Source organism: Eupeodes corollae, chromosome 3 (genome assembly GCF_945859685.1).
Source record: "Eupeodes corollae chromosome 3, idEupCoro1.1, whole genome shotgun sequence".
Lineage (NCBI taxonomy): Eukaryota > Metazoa > Arthropoda > Insecta > Diptera > Syrphidae > Eupeodes > Eupeodes corollae.
The window spans coordinates 65,935,772-65,957,144 of NC_079149.1; the positions used below are offsets into that span (position 1 = coordinate 65,935,772).

At 34.8% G+C, this 21,373-nt stretch overlaps 1 protein-coding gene across 1 annotated transcript; it reads right to left on the bottom strand.

Annotated features, from left to right (window-relative positions):
• Positions 1-660: 660 nt before the first annotated feature.
• Positions 661-10,941, bottom strand: LOC129949406 (phosphoribosylformylglycinamidine synthase). Its single transcript, XM_056060844.1, has 7 exons — positions 10,330-10,941; positions 4,701-5,196; positions 4,212-4,635; positions 4,068-4,147; positions 3,738-3,998; positions 3,400-3,614; positions 661-3,326 (listed from the first exon to the last, which is right to left on the bottom strand). Exons 1-7 carry the CDS (start codon positions 10,405-10,407, stop codon positions 825-827), a joined length of 4,056 nt encoding a protein of 1,351 aa, XP_055916819.1. The 5' UTR covers positions 10,408-10,941; the 3' UTR covers positions 661-824.
• Positions 10,942-21,373: the final 10,432 nt, after the last annotated feature.

Here is a 21,373-nt window from a genome sequence, read left to right on the forward strand (position 1 = left end):
CAGCTCGCCCCATGAATTCGCAAAAAATATTGGAAAAAAAAGAATGCATTTTGGATTTTTTGTCTAAAAAAGTTTCTATAACTATTTAAAAAAAAAAAATTTAAAAGCAAATATCTGAACATATATTTAGAATTTGAAAAAAAGTTAAATTGACTTAGCTAGCTGTTATACTTTGGAAGTTTTATCAAATATTGCACCTATGCCTCAATGCAAATTTGCCCTATTTTTCATAGTTTTCTACAATTTTTCTTGGAATAAATAAATAAATTAAAAAAAAAAGAAAATCGATACTATTTATAAAAATTTATTGTTTTTTGGAAAAAAATATAAAAAAAATAAAAAATTATATTTTACACACTGCCCCATTGATTTTCGCAAGTAACTACCTGAATTTAATGATTTTTTAGTGATTCTAGTGCTGTTAGGGAACAAACATTTTTTTTAAATTTTTTATTCCTTTATACATATTTAGCCCAATATATTTTCAATCAAAACCCGTTTATTTCGTTTAAATATTTAAAAAAATGTGAACGCTACAAAGCTAAGCGCAAAGCACCAATCAATTTTTTTGCATGCGACATGCCCTTAAGATCGTTTTATTTCTTAAGTTAACCATAACTTCGAAAAGATACGCAAACAGTTATTACAGAAAAACAAACATTTGAGTATAAACTTTTGATATTTTTAATCGTGTTTTGAAATATTTCAGCAACGATAACTTTACAAATTCTTATTAAAACTTTATTACACTTTTTATTTTCAATTGAAAAAAGGTACTGCTTATTTGTACAAAACTAATTCGAATCCTAAGTAGAAGTTTTACTTCATTCACTCTTTGATGTACACCAGACAAAGGCGTTATTAAACATAACTTGCCATGGACTCTGCTCAAATTCACATCCTGCTGGTGTATAAGGCCACTGGTACATTTGACTACATCTCTCTGGATGCGGCATCAATGCTAGATGCCGACCGTCTTCCGAACATATGCCTGCTACAGCATCAATGCTTCCATTTGGATTCATTGGATAAGATTGAGTGGCGACTCCGTTATCGTCAGCATAACGCATGGTAATGCATTTATTTGTTTTTAATTTTTTCAAAACATCATCTGTTCTAAATGAGAATCTTCCTTCGCCATGGGCAACCCAACATCCCAAAACTGATCCTGCCAAATTCTTTAGCATCATCGAGTTGCTTTCTTCGATGCGAAGGGTAGACCAGCGACATTCGAACCTCTCTGATTTATTATGCAGCAAGGCCACATCGGGGACATCAATGGCACTTTGAAGTGGTCGATCATTGTCAGTTGAACCGACCCATCCTATGAGCGACATGAGTTGGCATCCGTTGCAAATACCCAACGAAAAAGAGTCTTCGCGCTTTCTAAATGCATCGAATTGGGGTGCCAAATGATCACTGAACATAATGTTAGCTGCCCATCCTTTACCTGATCCCAAGGTGTCAGCATAGCTAAATCCACCAGGAAACACAATTCCTCTGTACTGCTCAAGAGTGCATTTCTTCTGGAGTAAATCAGACATGGTCACATCGTGAACTTCAAATTTCGCTTTCAGCAAGCATGATATCATTTCTCGGTCACTATTTACACCTTCTTCTCTGAGAACTGCTACCTTAACACTCTTTCCCAACCCACTTAGCTTGACTTCAGGGTCCAAATTTGCCGTGCAATTATATTTAGGTGCACTTCTGTAATTTAAACTGTTGAATTCATCGACAGCGCATTCAGAATTTGCTTGGAGTTTTTCCAGTTCGAAACTTGTGTTCTCCCATTTCTTAAACAAAGTTCTTACATCACTGCGCAAAAGCACACTATTGCGGCTCTTCACAATAATGCTAGAGTCTAGACCAAATCCGGTCGATTTGCCCACACAGAACACAGGAACATTTTCGTTTTTGAATTCCTCCATCACTTCTTGGAGGTATTGGCTTTCCACCTCAAGTACCCAACCTGCCTCTTCTGCAAACATTACACCAAATTCGATCTTGTCCTCAGGCACTTCTTCCAGTATAACTGAATTTTTATCAAGCTTCTCGAGGGCCCCCGTCATGTCGATTTCAATTCCTGAAATACCAGCAAACGCCATTTCAACAAGCGTTACTATAAGCCCTCCGTCGCTTATGTCATGACCTGCCAAAAGCTTTTTCTCTTTAAGAAGCTTTTGAGTTATGTTAAATGCGTTTTTCAGCACTGCAGTTTTTTCAACATTGGGACTTAACATCCCTTGCTGGCAGTAAGCTTGAGCCAGTGCCGAACCACCCAATCTGAAAAGGCCCTCGATATTGACCCAAACTAAATGGCCGATGTTGCCCATTGATGGAGCTTTCAAATCCGGTGTGATTTTTACTCTTACATCAGGGCAAGGAGCATAGGTTGATACTACTAGAGTTCCGGGTGATTTAACGGTCTTTGAATCAACACGTGCTGCCATGGAGAGAGAATCCTTGCCGCCATCTACCGCTATGTTAAGTTCTTTCATAATTTCACACATTTCCTTGCAGGCGTCGAACAATTTTGCTCCTTCGCCAGGTAGCTTTGCTGCCCACATCCAATTGCCGGAGCATTTAACATCGGCTAACTCGCTTACTCCAACAAATACTAGATTGGATATGGCCTCGGCCACCGACATGCGTGCCATTGCAGCAGCGCTAATTAGTCCCTTAATTGGTTGTGTTCCTATGGAAGTTGCAATTCCTTCATATCCAAAATGAGAGATTGTAGTTAACGCGAAATCAGCAAGGGGTGTATGCAATGGTCCAACACACTGTTGTTGTGCTATAAGACCACTCACACAGCGATCGACTTTGTGGGTGAGGAAACGTTTGCTTCCTACAGATAAAATACTTAGCACCCTATTCAAGGTGCTCGAGAAACCAATATTCTCGTCCAACTTCAAGGGTGTCAAGTTCGGCTTAGTGCGTTCCAAATCATATCTACGCTTTGGCATGTCTCCTAAAACGTGTTTCAAGTGCAAATCAAACGGAACCGGACCCAAATTCTCTATTTCTTCATGATTTTCATATTTCTTGAAATCAGCTTCGCTCTCCAAAAGGGTTACATATCCATTTCCAGTTACAAATCCAACAAAGCTAATTGGGCAACGTTCTCGGTCGCATATGTCTTGAAGTAGTTGTCGGCTCTTTGGTGAACAGAGAATTGCATTGTTCTCTTGATATTCAGCTCCCCAGAGCTCAAGTGCTGTGATCGTTGGATCACCTAGCTGGAATTCTTTTGAAAATATTACCGCTCCAGCGAAACCTGGTTCAACTAGTTCTTTGAGAACATTGCCATTGCCTCCCGCACCCTTAAGACAAAAAAAAATGAAATAAGTACACCGCATTTGAGTTTTTTTATAAGTGTGATTTTGAAAAACATACCTGATCATGAATAGCTAGGATAGGGTTTTTGTCTCCCATTTCTACACACGCCCTCACTACGCGGTTCAGTTTGTTTTCCATTTCAGCATCGCCACGCTGGACAGCGTTAAAATCTAAGCTAGAACTATTGTCACCCTGGACTTCCACTGAACTAGCAGCTCCTCCGCCAACACCAATACGATACACCGGTCCTCCGATTTTCGCTAAAAGCATACCTGGTAAAGGGATATAAAAATGTATTAGTACCTTTCTCCGTTCTAATATTTTTATATAATTGGCTTTTCAAGTGTTATTAAAAGAAAACTTTAAATACTAAAGAATACGACAAAAAAACAAACCTTTTTTGGGGTTAGCCTTTTCTCTCATGCTGGAGCTCATTGTACCCAACCCACCACTGAACATAATGGGTTTAACATATTCGTTTCGTTCTCGGTGTGGATCTTCGAGTCCGTAAGAAATTACAAATCCTGATATCACTGGTTCGCCAAATTTATTTCCATAATCCGAAGCCCCATTACTGGCGTCAATGAGAATTTTCAGAGGTTTGGCAAAAGATGGTGGATACTTTGAATTTCCACATTCAAATGGTAATGTATAACCTATAAAGAATGAAACGTGTTTTGTTAAAAAAACTTATTCAAAACTGTCCTTTAATTATTTCTTTTTACCTGGAATGTTTAAATTGCCAACACAATAACCTGCCGTTCCGGCAATAGTTAGACCACCTCGACCCACTCCTTGCACATCCCTTTAACAAAATGTTTTTTAATTAAATTTAAATTATTTTTGTACTCAGCATTAAATAAATGTACCTTATTCTTCCTCCAGTTCCAGTTGTAGCTCCACTAAATGGAGCTACGGCAGTTGGCATGTTATGAGTTTCAGCTGTAAATATTAAGTCGGACTCAACCTTTTGTAAAGTAACTTGACCTGGTCCGGAGCTATTTTGGGGCTGCAGTGCAAGGTGCTGGAAACCCTTGATAGCACTGCTATTGTCTCCAAACTTAATGGTATTATTAGGATTCGTGTGTAATTGTGTGTCCATGATCATTTTAAACAGAGATTTCTCCTGTTCAATTCCATCGACAAACATTTGTCCACGGAAAAACCAGTGACGGGAATGTTCACTGTTACTTTGAGCACAATCAAATAGCTCAACAGTGGTGGGATTTCTATTAAGAGTGTTTTGAAAGAGATTCGTGTAGTAGTTAATATCCCATTCCCCAAATGCAAGTCCTGTTGAAAGTCAATCATATAGCAAGGTTATGCATGTTAACATCGACAACACTGAGTTTACTCACCCAATTCTTCATTGACTTTTTCCAAGGCTTGCCTGCCTTCAGTCAAAACAGGTACTATATGCCAATTGCGTTGTTGTTTAGGAAGTTGCTCATCAAAACTATCCACGGGTAGATTCTCTGGCGTGTATTGACATTCGGTCATGCGATCCGATAAGACTTCTATTATGTCCTCTAAATTCGTTGGTTTACCATTGAAAGTTATTAAATATCTTATGGACATTTCAATTCGATTGATATGATTTAAACCAACATTTTGGCATATGTTAACACAGTTGGTAGAAAAGGCAGTCGAGAAATTGAAACGTGGACCAATTTCTATTAAGACCGACTTTCCTTTTGATTCCTTTAGAGATGTTTTATTCTTCAGATTATCTTCCTTTTGGGGGTGTTTTAGAAGCCAACGTAAAATGCTTTCAGTTTTTTCGTCGCACACAACATTTTTTGTTTCAACGTGGAAGCATTTTTCTAACTTTACAGAGCAAACTTTACGTTCAGGCTGGAAAAGTTTAAAATAAAAACCTAATTATTTATCCATTTAACAAATAAAGGATAACGTTACATAACAATAACAAAATATACTCCTACATATAAATTAGAGAATTATTTCTAACAATAAATTAGTGTTGTAAAACAAAGCACTACACCATAAATAGACCAGAATAGTGGATGCAAGGGTTGTAGACTTATTGCTACTAGACTATTAAAAGGACAGAGAACTGATGGAGAGGGAGACCTTGAGGCTAGTGTGTTTACGGTGGTTTATATTTTACTCATAATTTTTTTTAGCCCGTATGTTCTCAAATGCGCCTGTAAAACAATTCATTTTTTTTAAATAAACAATCCGTTGAGAACCAGGGCCTAGTGACTTAAGTTTAGTTAGGTTAAAGGGGATGTCCATGATGGAAACGGACACAATTGGGCCAGTTTAATGGCCTATTGTGATACCATATGAATCTTGAGGCTTCCTCCTAAACTCAATGGGATCAGTTTGAGTTCCTTACGAAACCTGAGAGGCTGATTAAGCTAATATAATTTAGATCGTTAAAGAAGAACTCCTAAGTAATTCTTGCGATTTTGAGCCAGAGCAAGGCATGTACAGAGAATGTGAAAAACTCTTACCTCCTCTTCCTCTTCCATACAGCTTCTACAAAAGTCATTTGAGAATACGCCTAGTCTCGTGGCGTGATTTCCTATTAGACAGTGTCCGGTTTTGGCAACTATTATCGAGCTTATATGCGATCTGCTTAAAGATAGCAAGCACCTTAATCGCTTTAGATGCAGTGTAGGCCAGATGTCTTTTGTGACCTTACACGTGGTGGTGTTGTTCCACCTAGTATTTGCCTTCTTCACAGTGTTCTGCATTAGCAATTGTTTAAAAGTAGCGATTGGTATGCCAGTACGTGCCAAACGTGGTAGAACGGGCTGTACTGTACCGTACTTGGCGAGTTCATCTGCCTTACAGTTACCTGGAATGTTTTTATGGCCCGGCACTCAGAAAAGGTGAATATTAAACTGCTGTGCCATCTCCATTATAGATGATCGACAGTTTTGGACTGTTATAGAGTTTGTAGAGACAGAGTCCAGAAATTTGATGTTGATATCACGTTTTCTTTAAGCCAGGACAAGACTTCCTTTATCGCCAAAGTTCCGCCTGAAACACGCTACAATGATTGGGAAGGCGGAATGAGACTTAATTTCAGTCGTTCAGAGTACACACCTCCACCAACCCCTTCTTTTTTTTTTACCCATCTGTGTAATAATGGATTGACTCATCCTCCAAGAATTTCCTATCCTAGCAAAAAGATCTGGGAGGTATAGAAATTTGGAAATTTCTGTCGAATTGCAGTTGGGGGATGGAATACCTAAGAATTACGGAGTGCGAATGTTGTTGTTAATCCACTGCGGCGAATAGCAGAGCTTGCATTGCAGCTATTTGTTTGCTATATATATCAAGAGAAGTTAGGTAGAGTAAGGTGTCCAGTGCAACATTAACAACTTACGGTTAATCATCGCTTGCTGTTCATCGATTTTGAGAAGACAGCATACACTTGGAGTTTATTATAATTTATGATGCGTCCAAATGTGATGTCGCCTTGTAATCTCTCATTTATATATATGTTGTCCGGCTGCAAGAAGAGCAGCGCTTTAACTCCTCCTGGAGCAAAGGGCAGCAACAAGATCCTTCCATCTATCCCGATTCACCGCAACTGACTTTAGTTGTGGCCACGATTGAATACCTTGAGACCGAGCCTTCTTCAAAACTGATGGCCTCCAAGTTGTCTTTGGTCTTCCAACGCGTCTATTACCCTGTGGATTCCATTTGACGGATTGTTTTGCTATATTGTCGTCCGGTTTCCTCAGTGTATGGCCTATCCAACGCCATTTCCGTTGCATGTCCGGTCCTATTCCACAGCTCAACGTTAGAAATGGTGCGGCCACCGGATCTTCAGAATAGAGCGCAGACAATGGTTAACGAAAGCTTGTAGTCTGCTAGAGATGTTGGCAGAGCATTTCCAAGTTTTTGAAGCATATAACAGCACTGATTTGACGTTGGATTCGAAGAGTTTCAACTTGGTGCATAGCGATATTTTGCTAGAGTTTCAAACAGGAGAAAGGGTTCCAAATGCACTACGGGCTTTGTTTATTCTACTGTTAACATCCTGGTCCATCCCGCCATCGAAGCTATAAAACGTCCCAGATAATTAAACTGCTCGACCTGAATAACTTGTGTGCTTTGGCCTGTGGTCATTACTTTGGTCTTATTTGTGTTAATCCTTAAGCCAGCCACCTCTCCATTCAATTGCAGCCACAATTTTCTCAGGGATTCCTCGCGCAATAAGCGATCTCCAGATGCATTCACGATTGACCCGATCAAACGCCTTCTCAAAATCTTCAAACATTAGCTACAGCGGTGATTGGTACTCAGATGATTGTTCGATTATGGACAGAACTGTGATACCGCGCCAGTTATTACAGTTTTTGAGGTTTTCTTTCTCTGGTAACTTTTCAATAACTCTATCCTTCCAGTCCCTTTGGTAAGTTTCACTCGCCCAGACAGCCTGCACGTGTTTAAGCAAAATACGGGAACCTGCCTCATGGTCTGCTTTTAGGAATTCTGCGGGAATACCATCAAGTCCAGCTGCTTTGTTTTTCTTTAGAAGATGTATCGCATTACTTATCTCTGCACTTGTTGGGGGACTGGTGTCAGTACCCCTAGAAGATCTGCGTATGTTGTTCAATTGTAGATTCAATTCAACATTGTCGTCATTATTTAACAGCGCACAAAAGTGATCCTTCTATTTTCGTAGCTGATCTCATTCATCATCTCTGATAAATATTGCTCAACAAAAAGGAGAAAAGTAGAGAGTTTTGAGTTTTCAATATCTTGAAGTGCCTCTACTCAAGGCGGAACCAAACAAAATATCGCCGAGTTTGAGATTTTGTTAGGATGAGGAACCAAACACACACTTCAAGAATGTAATGGCTGCATTGCAGGACAGGCATTCAAATGAAATCTTCTCACTCAAAAAGGCAGTAGTCGGGAGACTAAGAAGCACGAGGAGAAGAACAGTTGAATACGAATCTTCGAGATTGTGAATGAGCTGGAGGAAGCTCAAACACATCACCGAAAACCGGCCCTCCTAGTCCCGCTATATATCACCCATGGACAATAGTTCTTAATACATACGTAAGTAAGTCTAAAATACAAATCAATGAATCGGTTACTGGGATTGCATTAGCCATTGTGGTATCCGGTGGATAGAAGGGTGGCAAAATCTCTGATGGTAAATTGTAGGAATGACTTCATTAAAACGTGGACAGATACAGGTTTAAATTTGTTTGTTTATTATTTTCAGACAAACTTCGTCCACTGGAGATCCCTCCCATCTGGCGAGCTAGTGGCCTGCACACCTTCTCCTACGTACTGTCAGGATAAACCTTTAGGTTCTGTAGCCAAATGTTGTAATGAACCTCAGTAGGTTTAAAAACAGAATAAGATCTTTAAGATTTAATTAGCCTATTCAACTGAAAATGTAGCGAGCAACTTATGTACATAGCTGGGTTCAATTTTTCAATTTTATCATAAAATGGATACAAAAAGAGTTTAATGATCTATATTGAAGGAGTCTAGTGCTAGACATTTAAACGTTGAGGATAAGAAGTTTAAAAGAATAATATTTACAAAATTTACTAGACACCAACAGAATTGATTAAGTAATAACAACAAATGTAAAAAGATAATGAAAAGAATAATAAACTATTTTGTGATGCGAATAAAAGTTTATAATAATAATTATTATTACGTCAGAAGCTTTTCTGACGTTGTGATGTTATTTTCGAAATGACGATTTGATAAGTCATTAATAACGAAAAGAAAAATAACAAATAATTAATGTATTTATTTTTATAATAAAAACTGATAAGACAAAAAGCGGCATTCAGTACAGAGTGAGAACTCTATTTATATAAATAAATGGAGAATTTTTTTATTGTTAGACTATGGCCAGAAAATAGGACTCAAATTAATGCTCGTTTAAATTGAAGAATTTAATCTTATTTAAGTACCTATTTCTGAAGATCTTTTTTTAATTTTTTACTTCGGTTTAATGCTGGCTTAATGCTTAAGTAAGTAAGCAAATACAGGCTCCATAAAATTAAAATCTTTAATTGATTGATTAATATTTAATGTATATTTAAGAAATCTCTATATTGTAACATACAGCTGCAGGTATTGGACCTCTTAAGAGAAGAAACTCAATTTATGTTGAGATACCTACTTTACTGCAAACTAAAAGAACTTAACTATAAATTAATCGGTCATTTACAGAAATTATCACTATCGGAAATGTTTTGCTGATAGTTCTGATACTTGATTGTAAAAACTTTGAATTGAAAACATTTATTTCATTGTTGATAGCTTCAACCTAAAGTTTACAAAGAGTCAATACCTATAGCTAAGTACATACATAATTGATTATAATGTTCTCTATTTCACTATCTGTAAGTAGATATATTGTAATAATGCAATGCAATATAATTTTCCTAATGACATATTAAAGCTACTTATAGGTACCTATTTGCTTATTAATAAAATCAAAGCTGAAGTTTCATTCTACAAATCTTGAGTGTTAAGTGTACCTATACAATTTCATGCGACAACGATATAATTAATATAAATCTATATAATTAATTAAGGTTTAGCAGCTATATTATGTTGAGAAGGTAGAATTCTGCATAAATTTATGGATATGTACGTTATGTCTGAGGTAGATTCTTGGCTTGGCCGTTTCACAAATGTGTTCTGAACAAGGTGTAGGAAGTTTAAGACAGACTGAAATGTACTGACTTATCAACGACCTAGTTCAACAACCAACATAGTCAGGCGATATTTTTTTTAAAGTTGGGTGTTTGGTAGGTACATAGGTGTGCGAATTATTAAATAGGTAATTTCAAATTAGAGTAAACTTAGTTACCTTTAGTAGAATATGTTATAAGCAGCTTACAAACTAAAAGTATAGTAAGTAGGTGTAATGTAACACACAACAAGAACATGCAATAGACACCAAGTTCCAAGGTATTTTATATTCTATTCTTCATGTGAAATTAAAATAAATGCAATTTTACTCACGGTTTGTAACTGCTTAAGAACTCGAGTTACATGTTGCGCATCGAATGCGTCTTCGGCGTAAAATCTCAATATTGTCATCTCTTAAGTATTATTAATTCTTTATTCAAAACTAAATATATGTATGTTCTTAACAACCTTTCCTGTGGAACTATTTTTACTAACTGGCTAGCGCAATACACTAGTTGATTTCGTAGTCTGCGAAAAAATTCCAAGATTTCCCAAAAAAAGAATCTATGATGTGCGATCAAGTTGTTTTCATTTAAATTATAATTCTCAAATAGGGGTCACTTCGCTGGGGGTTATCGTTATCAGTGTTAAACACCACTTGTTATTGCTTAGTGCTTCACAGAGCAAGCCAAAGCTTTAGTTTAGTATACAGGCTAAGCACGTCAGCGAATCTGAATCCCAAAATCAAAATCCCATGTGCTCTGTGACCAGGGATTTACTCTCTCGAGTTTTTTGTTTTATTAAATAAATGACTGGAACTATATTTATCAATTAAACTTTGTCTTTGGTATAATGTTCTTAACAAATAGATCGAACAAATACTTTTTAATTCAAGTTATTTGAATGAAACAAAATACAATTTTGCTATGCAAAGATCAACCACATTTTTTTAGAAAACTGCAAATGCAAAGTAGAAATTAAGAAACCGAAACCGTTGATAAATAGATCAGAGATCAATTAAACAAAGCGATCGAAGAAAAAGAACTGTCAAACATCTGGTCAGGGCTGCCACTTTGTTGTTACTGGTATACATACTTTCAGTATTGAATTCTTTGGTGCGTTCTTTTTCTACACTAATAAGATATCTGTTCGCTAATATTATATTTTTAAAATTCGAAAATTGTTTTTTTTTTTTTGGAAACAATAAAATAGCAATGTAAATTGAATCTTTAAATGTTACTTTTCAATAATTATGAATTTTCGCGTTTATTCAAAGACTACAATGTAATAAAATAAAATAATATAAGGCCACAATAAAAAAGTACAGTCGCAGTTAAGCTATTTTTATCCTCATCAGCAGTTAAAATTTATATTAGTGTTTTACAGTAATTGTATGGTTTTAGCTAGAAGTTGATGTATCTAGAATTTTCCGGATGAAGTACCCAACAGTGCACATAACTAACAGTTAACAGTATTGAAAGTAAAAAGAGAAACGAAGATCGGTATAAAAATAAAGTCACAGTCAAACTATTTGAACCCTAATCAATAGATAAAATTCACATTGGTGTTTTGCAACAACAATATAGGTCTAACTGGAAGTAAACTTTTCAAGTAAACTATTGGTTGGATGAGGTACCCAAAATAACTGATAACAGTGTAAAATTGCTATTCAACGATGTTCTTTGTATTGTTTTTATTCAAAATGGATGTTCTTTTTTATAACTTTCAGGATAAATTCGATACGTTATTTCTACAGCCAAGAAGAAATAGCGTATTTTAAATGAAAACAAAATGAATGGAGTCTTTGGACGAATTTGAATTTGACTTTCGTTTAAAGACAGAAATTTTGATCCATGTATTGTCTTTTATACCAACACATACATTTATGAGAAGGATATATGTATATGTGGGTGATTATACAAAAGTTGGGTAACTCGATGTCATCAAGACATTCACACAATTTCAATTCTTCATTTTGAATACAAGTTATTAAAAAAAAACACAATTAGTTCTTAAAACGTCAGTTCTTTGGCATGTCACAACCCCAAAAATTAGGTGACTGTCTATTAAACATTATCATTGATGTGAGAAAACTTTTCAATTGTTGTTATTAAAGATAATATTCTAAAATGTGCGAAAACTATTAAATCAAGTCTGACTCTGTTGGTGATGATGGAGTGCCTATTCATTTCGTTAAACTCATACTTCCACTAATTAAAACCCAGCTAACTCATATTATAAACTGGTGCATTGTCACTTTTACTTTCCCTCGCTCTCTCTTGGAAAATTGCAAGAGTTCTTCCAACGGTTAAGAAGCGTGACTCTAATTCTCCAACTGATTTTAGACCGATAAGCATCCTACCATGCCTCTCTTAGGTCTTTGAGAAGATAATTGAGCAGCAGATCTTAAGTCAAATTTCACTTAACAATTTGATGTTTGAAAAACAATCGGGTCTCAGAGCAATTCATAGCTGCTCTACTGCAATGGTTAGTCTTCTTGAAGATGTTCGGGTGGGCTATGATAAGGGTTAAATAAATCTCCTCTGCTTACACCACTTTACAAATGCCTTTGACAAAGTGGATCACAGTATTCTAAAGTGGAAACTCGAGGGGTAATATTGATACTTCTAAATGAGAGTTTGGTAAACAGATAAGAGCGGAAAAAAGTCTTTTTAAGAAGTTATATTTATCCTTTTAAATTTTATGTTTAAGTACTCTTATATAACCCGAGCGTATGATTTAAAAGTATTTTTCAACATATATATTGTATGTTCTGATTTACAAGCCCTCAAAGTTGAAAAATAATTTTACTCAAATCGCGAACCGTATTTTCAACAAATTTTGAGATGTTTTTTTCCGAAGTTCCTTTAAATAAATTCTCTAGCTTCTTAAATAATTTAATTGGTCTATTTTCGATTATCTAAAATAAAAAAAATGATTATTTATAAAAGATACCTTCTATAAGTAGTCTGAAGCTTAAGTACTAGGAAAAAATGTGTTTTTTTTTAAACTTTTTGATTTCAAAAAAAAGCTCCAAAAGACTCCAAGAAAGTAAGTATGCCAGCATATGCTCCATGCATTTATGTAAAAGCACAGAAAAAATCAGCTGCAGATACGTGCAGATGTGGAAGTTATGATCAAAAATGTTTCACTGAATCGGATTTCAAAAAACTGCGTTTTGACGGTGGTGTTTACCAAAAAGTTTGATTTTTTCGTTATTAAATGTCAGAATAAACTGGTTAAGCCCATTATTTTAAGAAAAAATGTCAAACTTTATTTTAAAAATAAAACAAAATTAATACATTGACACAGGTCTGAGAATTTCGATTTTTTCATTTATTTCTGCCCGGAAAATTTTTTCAACTTTGAACTCAATTTTCTTGGAAAGAACACACGAAAAGCAATATAGTTTTATGATATTTTAAATTATATGATAGAGCTTTATTTAATTTTATAATATACATAGTTAGTAATAATATTTTGTTCAAAATAAAAAGTTAAGATTTTACTAAAAAAAAACTTTTATTTAAATATAACATCAAAAGCCTCAAATTTTAGAAAAATGTCAATAACTTTTTTTTTTAATAATTTTTTCTTGACCAAATTTTGACCAAGAATGTATAAGACTAATCTTAACATGTGTTTAAAATTTCATTAAAATTCGTTTAGAAGTTCAGATTTTACAGACTTTTTTCCGCTCTCCCATACAAAAATCAAAAACCCTCAAATTTTAGAAAAATGCCAATAACTTTTTTTCTAATAATTTTTTCTTGACCAAATTTTGACCAAGCATGTATAAGACTAATCTTAAAATGATTTAAAAATTTCATTAAAATTCGTTTAATAGTTCAGATTTTACAAAAATTTTTCCGCTCTCCCATACAAAAATCAAAAACCCTTAAATTTTAGAAAAATGTCAATAACTTTGTTATTTTTTTTTCAACCAAATTTTGACCAAATATGTATAAGACTAATCTTAACATGTATGAACCGTTCAGATTTTACAGACTTTTTTCCGCTCTCCCATACAAACCGAACCACTGTGCGGAGCCTTAATATGAATTAATATGGTCATATCTACTTAACCCATAGACATAACGGACAGCATCATTGAAAGCAACTTGCAGTTTTTGTTTGGATAGTGAATCAAGATCACTGTGTACTATTTCAGCAAATGATATAAGAGGAACTTTTAAAACAATTATTAGTTTGAGTCGAGTTTCAACAGGGGTAAAGTATGCTGATGGCCAAAGTTTACGTAAGCAAATGCTACCAATGACATAATTAGTGCGTCCATAGCCTGACAGATGGCGGTCAATAGTATATCCAAGGCTGGTGCAATGATCCACTACTTTAATTAATCGATCACTTAGCCAAATATTAGGTAGAGTAGAGAGATCAAACTTTTTCTTCGAAATTGGAATGACTAGGGTCTTGGAAGGATTTAAGAATAGGCCATTTGCAATGGTAGTACCCGTGGCATGATGGTTTGTGCGTTGGACTGTCATGAAAGAGGTCTTGGGTTCGATCCTTGCCTGTGCCATCTAAAGTCTTTTCACGGGTACTGCCCCTTGCGAGGAATTGACAAATTCTCTAAGAGTAACACTTGTCATGAAAAAGTGCTTTCTCAAATTAGCCGTTCGGATTCGGCATATAAACTGTAGGTCCCTTCCATTCCTGACAACAGTACTCGCACACAGGAATGGTTGAGAGTTGTAAGTCACTAGGCCCAAGTTCTTAACGAACTGTTGCGCCACCCAATTTATTTTTTTTAATTTAAATTGAATCGTATTTTTAATTGAAACGTAATAGTGTCAATAATTAGAAAAAAAAGTTACTATTTTAGACGGACTCAAATTTATCATAACTCTCCCCTAGATCTCAATATTGTCATCTCTTATGGAATATATACACAGGAATGGTTGAGAGTTGTAAGTCACTAGGCCCAAGTTCTTAACGAACTGTTGCGCCACCCAATTTATTTTTTTTAATTTAAATTGAATCGTATTTTTAATTGAAACGTAATAGTGTCAATAATTAGAAAAAAAAGTTACTATTTTAGACGGACTCAAATTTATCATAACTCTCCCCTAGATCTCAATATTGTCATCTCTTATGGAATATATACACAGGAATGGTTGAGAGTTGTAAGTCACTAGGCCCAAGTTCTTAACGAACTGTTGCGCCACCCAATTTATTTTTTTTAATTTAAATTGAATCGTATTTTTAATTGAAACGTAATAGTGTCAATAATTAGAAAAAAAAGTTACTATTTTAGACGGACTCAAATTTATCATAACTCTCCCCTAGATCATTTATGAAAGAAAATAACGAACAAAGCAAATTGGCAGTAACGTCAATCGTTATTGTTTCTTATTGAAGGCTCTTGCTGGTTTTATGACTTCTTTCTAATATTGTGATCCAAATTTCTGTTACATTTTCCAGTTTTGACATTTTCTTAAGACAGACTAAGTGCTTCATTTTTGGTCTGGAGCTTACTCTGGATCTCTAGAGATAGATGTCAAGGCTTCAGTAATTTGCTTATAACCATGATGGAGCGCGTTAACTCCATCAGCTCGTGCAGACCATCTTGTTTCAGAAAGGCTTAGGTATGTGAACCTAAACATTCATTCAATTTATTCCAGCGATTTGTAGAAGCAGAAAAAATTGTATATTTTTTTAAACACTTGAAAGAAACTTGTTGCCTTCTGCACACAACCAGCCGCATGAAGTTAAGAGAATGTGCTGCACAAGTTACAAAGGTAGTGAGTGATTAAGGATTCAAGTGGCCAGAAGTTTAAGATGTCGATGAGGAGAATTTCAACGGAACGGAGAGTAAAATGAAACTTATTTTTGTGTTATTGGTTTATTCATTTTGAGTTGGTGGATTTGGGGCCAAATAATTGCAGGGCTATGGGTAATGACCCACCGTGCCCATGCCTAAAGACACCACTCACTATTCAGAAATGTACTTTTACATTGTGAAACTGACCCTAAATTTATGAAAAATTTCGTATTTTAAGTCGGCAATTAGGAATTCAAAATTTAATTACAATACCTTTTTTCTTACAAATACGTTTGTCTTATATCACTAAAAATTGCCTTAAAAAAGTTTTATCAAACAGTAAATAAGAAAGTCGATTTGTGGATATTTCTGATTAAATAGATAACACATATTTTTCATTCATTGGCCTTTTTCATTCATTTTGATCTCTTAAGGGAAAAAAGAAAAAGGTAACAAAGAACGGAATGACAGTATTATTATAATTAAATAATATTTTAGTTGTGTCTATTTTTTATTATGGATACTTATAAAACTTAGCCTCCATTGCACCATTAATTTATATTTTGACAAAAACTTAGAAGTGTTAAAAAGTGCTACTTGGAAATTTTCTGTATTTAGTTTTCTTATTTGCAGTCATAAAGGTTTTAAATTTCTTTCTTGCATTGTTCTTACACTTATGTAAATATATGAACATCGTATTATTGACTAAGTAAATAAAAAATATTATAACAATATTCTAATGACCTTCATTAGAAAACCTTGTCGTGGCATGACGATGGATGAAGTGATTGAGTGTATGAAAAGTACCTATACCTACAAGTACTGGGGTGGAATCGGCTAAGGTGATTTTTGATTGTCACCTTTGTGATTATAAAAAGTGAGCAAACTAATTTTTGCGTCTGTGTAAGGTGATCACCAAATTTTGTTTAGAATTTGGTATCACTTTAAAAGAAATTAACTGACGTTTGTTACAATTTCAGTGGTTATATTCAAAAACCGATCTGAACCTATCCGGATTATTATGTAATTATAAGTTTTGATGTAACAAGTAGCCACGATGATATTCTGCCTGCACAATAGTCAGCATTTAACTTTCCTCGATGAGCACTCTGTCTCCATACAAGGCTGTCGTGAGCACTCCCGCCATATTTTGCATTTATTGCCAGAATTTTTCTGTTCTCGTTGCAGATCTAGGCAACAAAAATTAATGAATCAAAAAATTGACTTACGATCATAGCGTTTAAACTATGTCTTCCTTTTCTATTGAAATACATATGCTCATTTTCCGAAGGACGGAGAATCATAATATGACTCCCATTAATGCAGCCGATTACTAGGAAACAAATAATAAAATAAAAAACAAGTAATAAAATTAGTTTATTTCTACTAAGAAACAAAATCCTGACTCCAGGAATTTGATATTTTTCGTAGATTGTAGATTGATTGTAAGTGGGCACAATGTCCTCTCCATTTGTTTTAAGGTCAAAGAAATAACCTCAGAAACAGTACTTTGGCCCATTGGAGCTGACCAGTCAGCGCCAACTTGCCTTTGGTAGCCACCACCTCCAAGAAAATTTAAAGTCAAGGCTAATCGAAGAATAGGGGGAATGTGTGTTGACCGCATATTTGCGTACTAACTTTGAACTTGGAAGATCAAGAATGTTTATTTTATTGCGGAGGTTAATCCTCAAGAGCCGGACATTTCTATTTCTTAAAATTTCAGCAACTAAAAATAAAAATCAATTTCGAATGAAAGTGACAACTAAAGAGCTATCACCAGAAAAAGTCACCAAATCGTGATTGTCACCGGTGACTATCACCTTACACAGACCGAATTTGTTGTTTGTGACTGTCACCTATCACAAATCACCTTACCCGATTCCACCCCTGGGTTTTATTATTAGTTAAAGCGGTTTACAAACACTATACCTTTGTACACACATGGGTTTGACACCGATCCCATTTTAAGTGTCAAAAAAGTTATTGATTTCTGGCTATTTATAAATTCTTACAAAAACTTATTCTGGAGATCTAACATACAAATTCATATGTCTATAAGAACGCAGATAAAAAAGAAGCATGATGCAAAACCTTGCTTAATATATATAAAGAACACAAACGTCGCCTTTTTTATTTGTACCTATACATGAAATGATTGCAATTAATGTACACATCACTCATAATGATTTTTTCTTTAAGATTTCTTGCACATCTATGGTGTGTACGATTTGGTGGCGGAATCACACACCGGTATGGGTGTCCACAAATGTTTGTGGGCCGCCTAAATCTACAGACATTTTTTCAGACTAAGGCGCCAGTTATACACTGCCGCTCATCTGAATAGGTTCACAAATATTTTATTTATTCATACACATGTAATGAAAGATCATCATTATGTGCTTGTTTTGGGAGAAACAAGTTTGTCTTAGAGCTTAACGTTATTCTCCCACAGTAACTAGAATAAATGTATTCATAAAGACAAGCATTTTGTTGGCTCATCTGAATAAGTTCAACGGATGAAATGGAATAAAACCATACAAATTATCTGAATTCAAAGACTAATGTTACCCTTTTGTATTGTATGATTATTTAACAGAAGTTAGTAATAAGTGTTGCCACTTCTTTTAAGTATAGTGTCGTAAATTCGATTTGGAACGGAACTATACAATTTTTCCAGGAATTTCTGACCCGGCTTTTTTAATGGCTGCGATCGGTGACTTTTTGTCTTCGAATTGCCTCCCTGACTCGTATATTTTACGTGAGAGAAGTCCCCACACATTCTCTATTATTTTAACGTCAGGGGATTATAGGAGACACACCAGAATCTCCACATTTTGACTTTCAATCCACTGCCTTTCTGTCCTCGCTGTATTGTATCGCATTATAATGTTGGAATGTCCACGATATTGGTCCAATCAGGTCAGAAATCTGTTGAAAGGCCTTTTCTAGCACACCTTTATGAGAATTTGCATTCATTCTCGATGTAACAAATTGGAGCTCCGTAGAAGGAAATAGCTCCCTACACCATAACACTGTCTTCAGAGCTATGCAGCCGACTTAGATAATGCGCCCTTTTTCGAAGGTCATGACAGTAATAATTATAGCCGTCAGAGCCCTTTAAATTGAACTTTGTCTCATTTAAAAAAATCACTTTTTGCCACTCTGACATCCACGACATGTATTTCTTACAGAATTGGAGACGAATTTCTTTTCTAGATTCGTTACGTGGTGTTTTTTTTCTAATTTTTTTTCGTTTTACCCTAGCTAAACTGCAATTGACATCGGTTTTTATTTTTATTTTTTACGAGGAATCATGAGAATTATAAGCTGCTCTGATGATAGCACGTCTATCAGCCATTGGTGTGGCCTTATAAGTTCCTCCTTTCATGTTTTTTTCTATAATTTTGGATATTTCGCAAAAATTTCGCCTGACAAATTTTGACTTCTTTTAATTTTCTTCGATATACTCGTAAGTCGGTGGCTTTTCCCTGTTTCCCGAAATACTTTTATTTGCCTTTTTCTTCCTAGCTTAAAGATTTTCCGTCACCCATTTTCACCGTTAATAGGAAAAACACTATAACTTTATTGACAGATAAAATTTCGATTACAATTAACACGCAACTCAACTGCAAATTTTTGCTGTTGAACCTATTCAGATGAGCCAAAAACATGCTTGTTTTAAAAAATATGCGATATTCCAATGTCGTTGTTCTGTCATTGGAATTGTATGAAATTGGAACACAAATCATCTTTGTATATAAACTATACAAACTATATATAAATGGTATATAAACTTCAAATATACATACAAAGAAATCAGTGAAACGATTCGTTTCACTTTTGAACATAAAAGTATCAGCTGCTCAGAAAAATGAATTTCCGTCCGGAAAATATAAAAATACATTTTTAGAGAAAAAAAATGCGCAATCACACTTTTTTCCTCAAAAAAAAATTCTTTGGGTGATTTCGCATCGATGAGTATAAAATTTTCATTTCTTATGGAACATTTTCCCGGATCGATTCAATTATGCTCTATAATAAAAAAAAAATACCTACTATAAATTTAAGGCTTTGGTACAAGAACTTTTAAAATTAGCAAAACACAGAAATGTGAAGCATGCAGAGGGAAAACTATATCGGTATATCCCTCTTGTTAGGCTAGAGGGGTAATTTTTCATAAAATCGAACTAAGCATATAAAATTAACTTGTCAAAAACATGAGCAATACATACATAAAAGCATTAGTCGCATTCACAAAGCTAGTGACTTTGCACTACAAAGCTAGTCAATCCGGAACTGTCATTTTAATGACAAATACAAATATGTAAATTAAGAATCATTTGTGTTTTCAGAACTTTACCAATTAAACCAAATAGAAGATATAATATGATTTATATTTATATTTAAATACCGAAAAATTCGTTTCATTTTGAATTCTTGTGTCCTTACCGAGCAGCTGATTTTGAAACGTCAAAACCAGTGTGCACTAACTTTGTAGTCGAAATTTGTACCCTACGTTCGGAGGGGAAATTTCAACTACTTTTGTAGTTGGATTAAGCTCCAAGTCTCCATTGAACATTTCCGATGACATCGACCTGTCATGAGATAATCCAATAGAGACCAACAATCCAACATCCAGTCCATGATCCGGTCATCCAAGTATGGATTTTTCGAGATCAAAATCCTGTCACCAAATTTGACGTTTGTGTTGTATGTAGTGGTGAGCGTCCATTTACCACAGCCTTTATGAAACTAAAATTTCATTTCGTTTAAATTGTCGTCGAGTGCCTTAATTCATTAATTCAAAGTAATCTTCACTAGGCACAGAACAGCTTCAAAGATGTCGACTCACATCCTACAAGAATTCTTATAGTCTGCACCGTAGGTGCGCCTCCAAATCATGAAGTTCCCTTACTTTGAGAAACGGGTTCACCGAAAACCTGTGTTTTCTTTTATCCTCTTGAATAGTTAGATGTTGTAGGTCCTCCCCTTTCTTAACCAGCATTATTTCTTTTTAAAGGGCTATTATTCAAAGGCTTTTTTTATATACATATTTTGTTTGAAATTTAATTTTGTAAAAAAACAAAACAATAAACAAAAAAGTAAACAACAGATTAACCGTTTCTAATGTCAAATATGACATTTAAGGTTGCTCATGTCAAGACATTAATATGCCCATTAAAAAAAAAAAACAATGGATTGCTGATGAGTTTGCGGAAGAGAAGTTGGATTCGATTCTGCTCTTGTGGAGCCTCAGGGTAAATGTTCTTAAAGCAAGTCATCCATTCTTTCACTGAACTTTAAAGTTTAAACGTTTTGCATTTAGATTTGTATACTTATGATCAGCCAGAAATTTTTATTTTACAAAACATAACGTAAAGTATCTGCTCACATGTTTTCTTTACTTGGTTGCAATTATTTTGTTTGGTTCTAAATATTCTCACGTTTGTGTTTTGTTGGAAGGAACATGAACAATGAAATTTACTTACATACATCTGTATTTACATATGTATGTATTAAACGAGTTTTCATGTCGGAAGAGATTTGTTTCAATATTGTTTGATATAAGTTATTAAGAGAAACAGTAAAAAA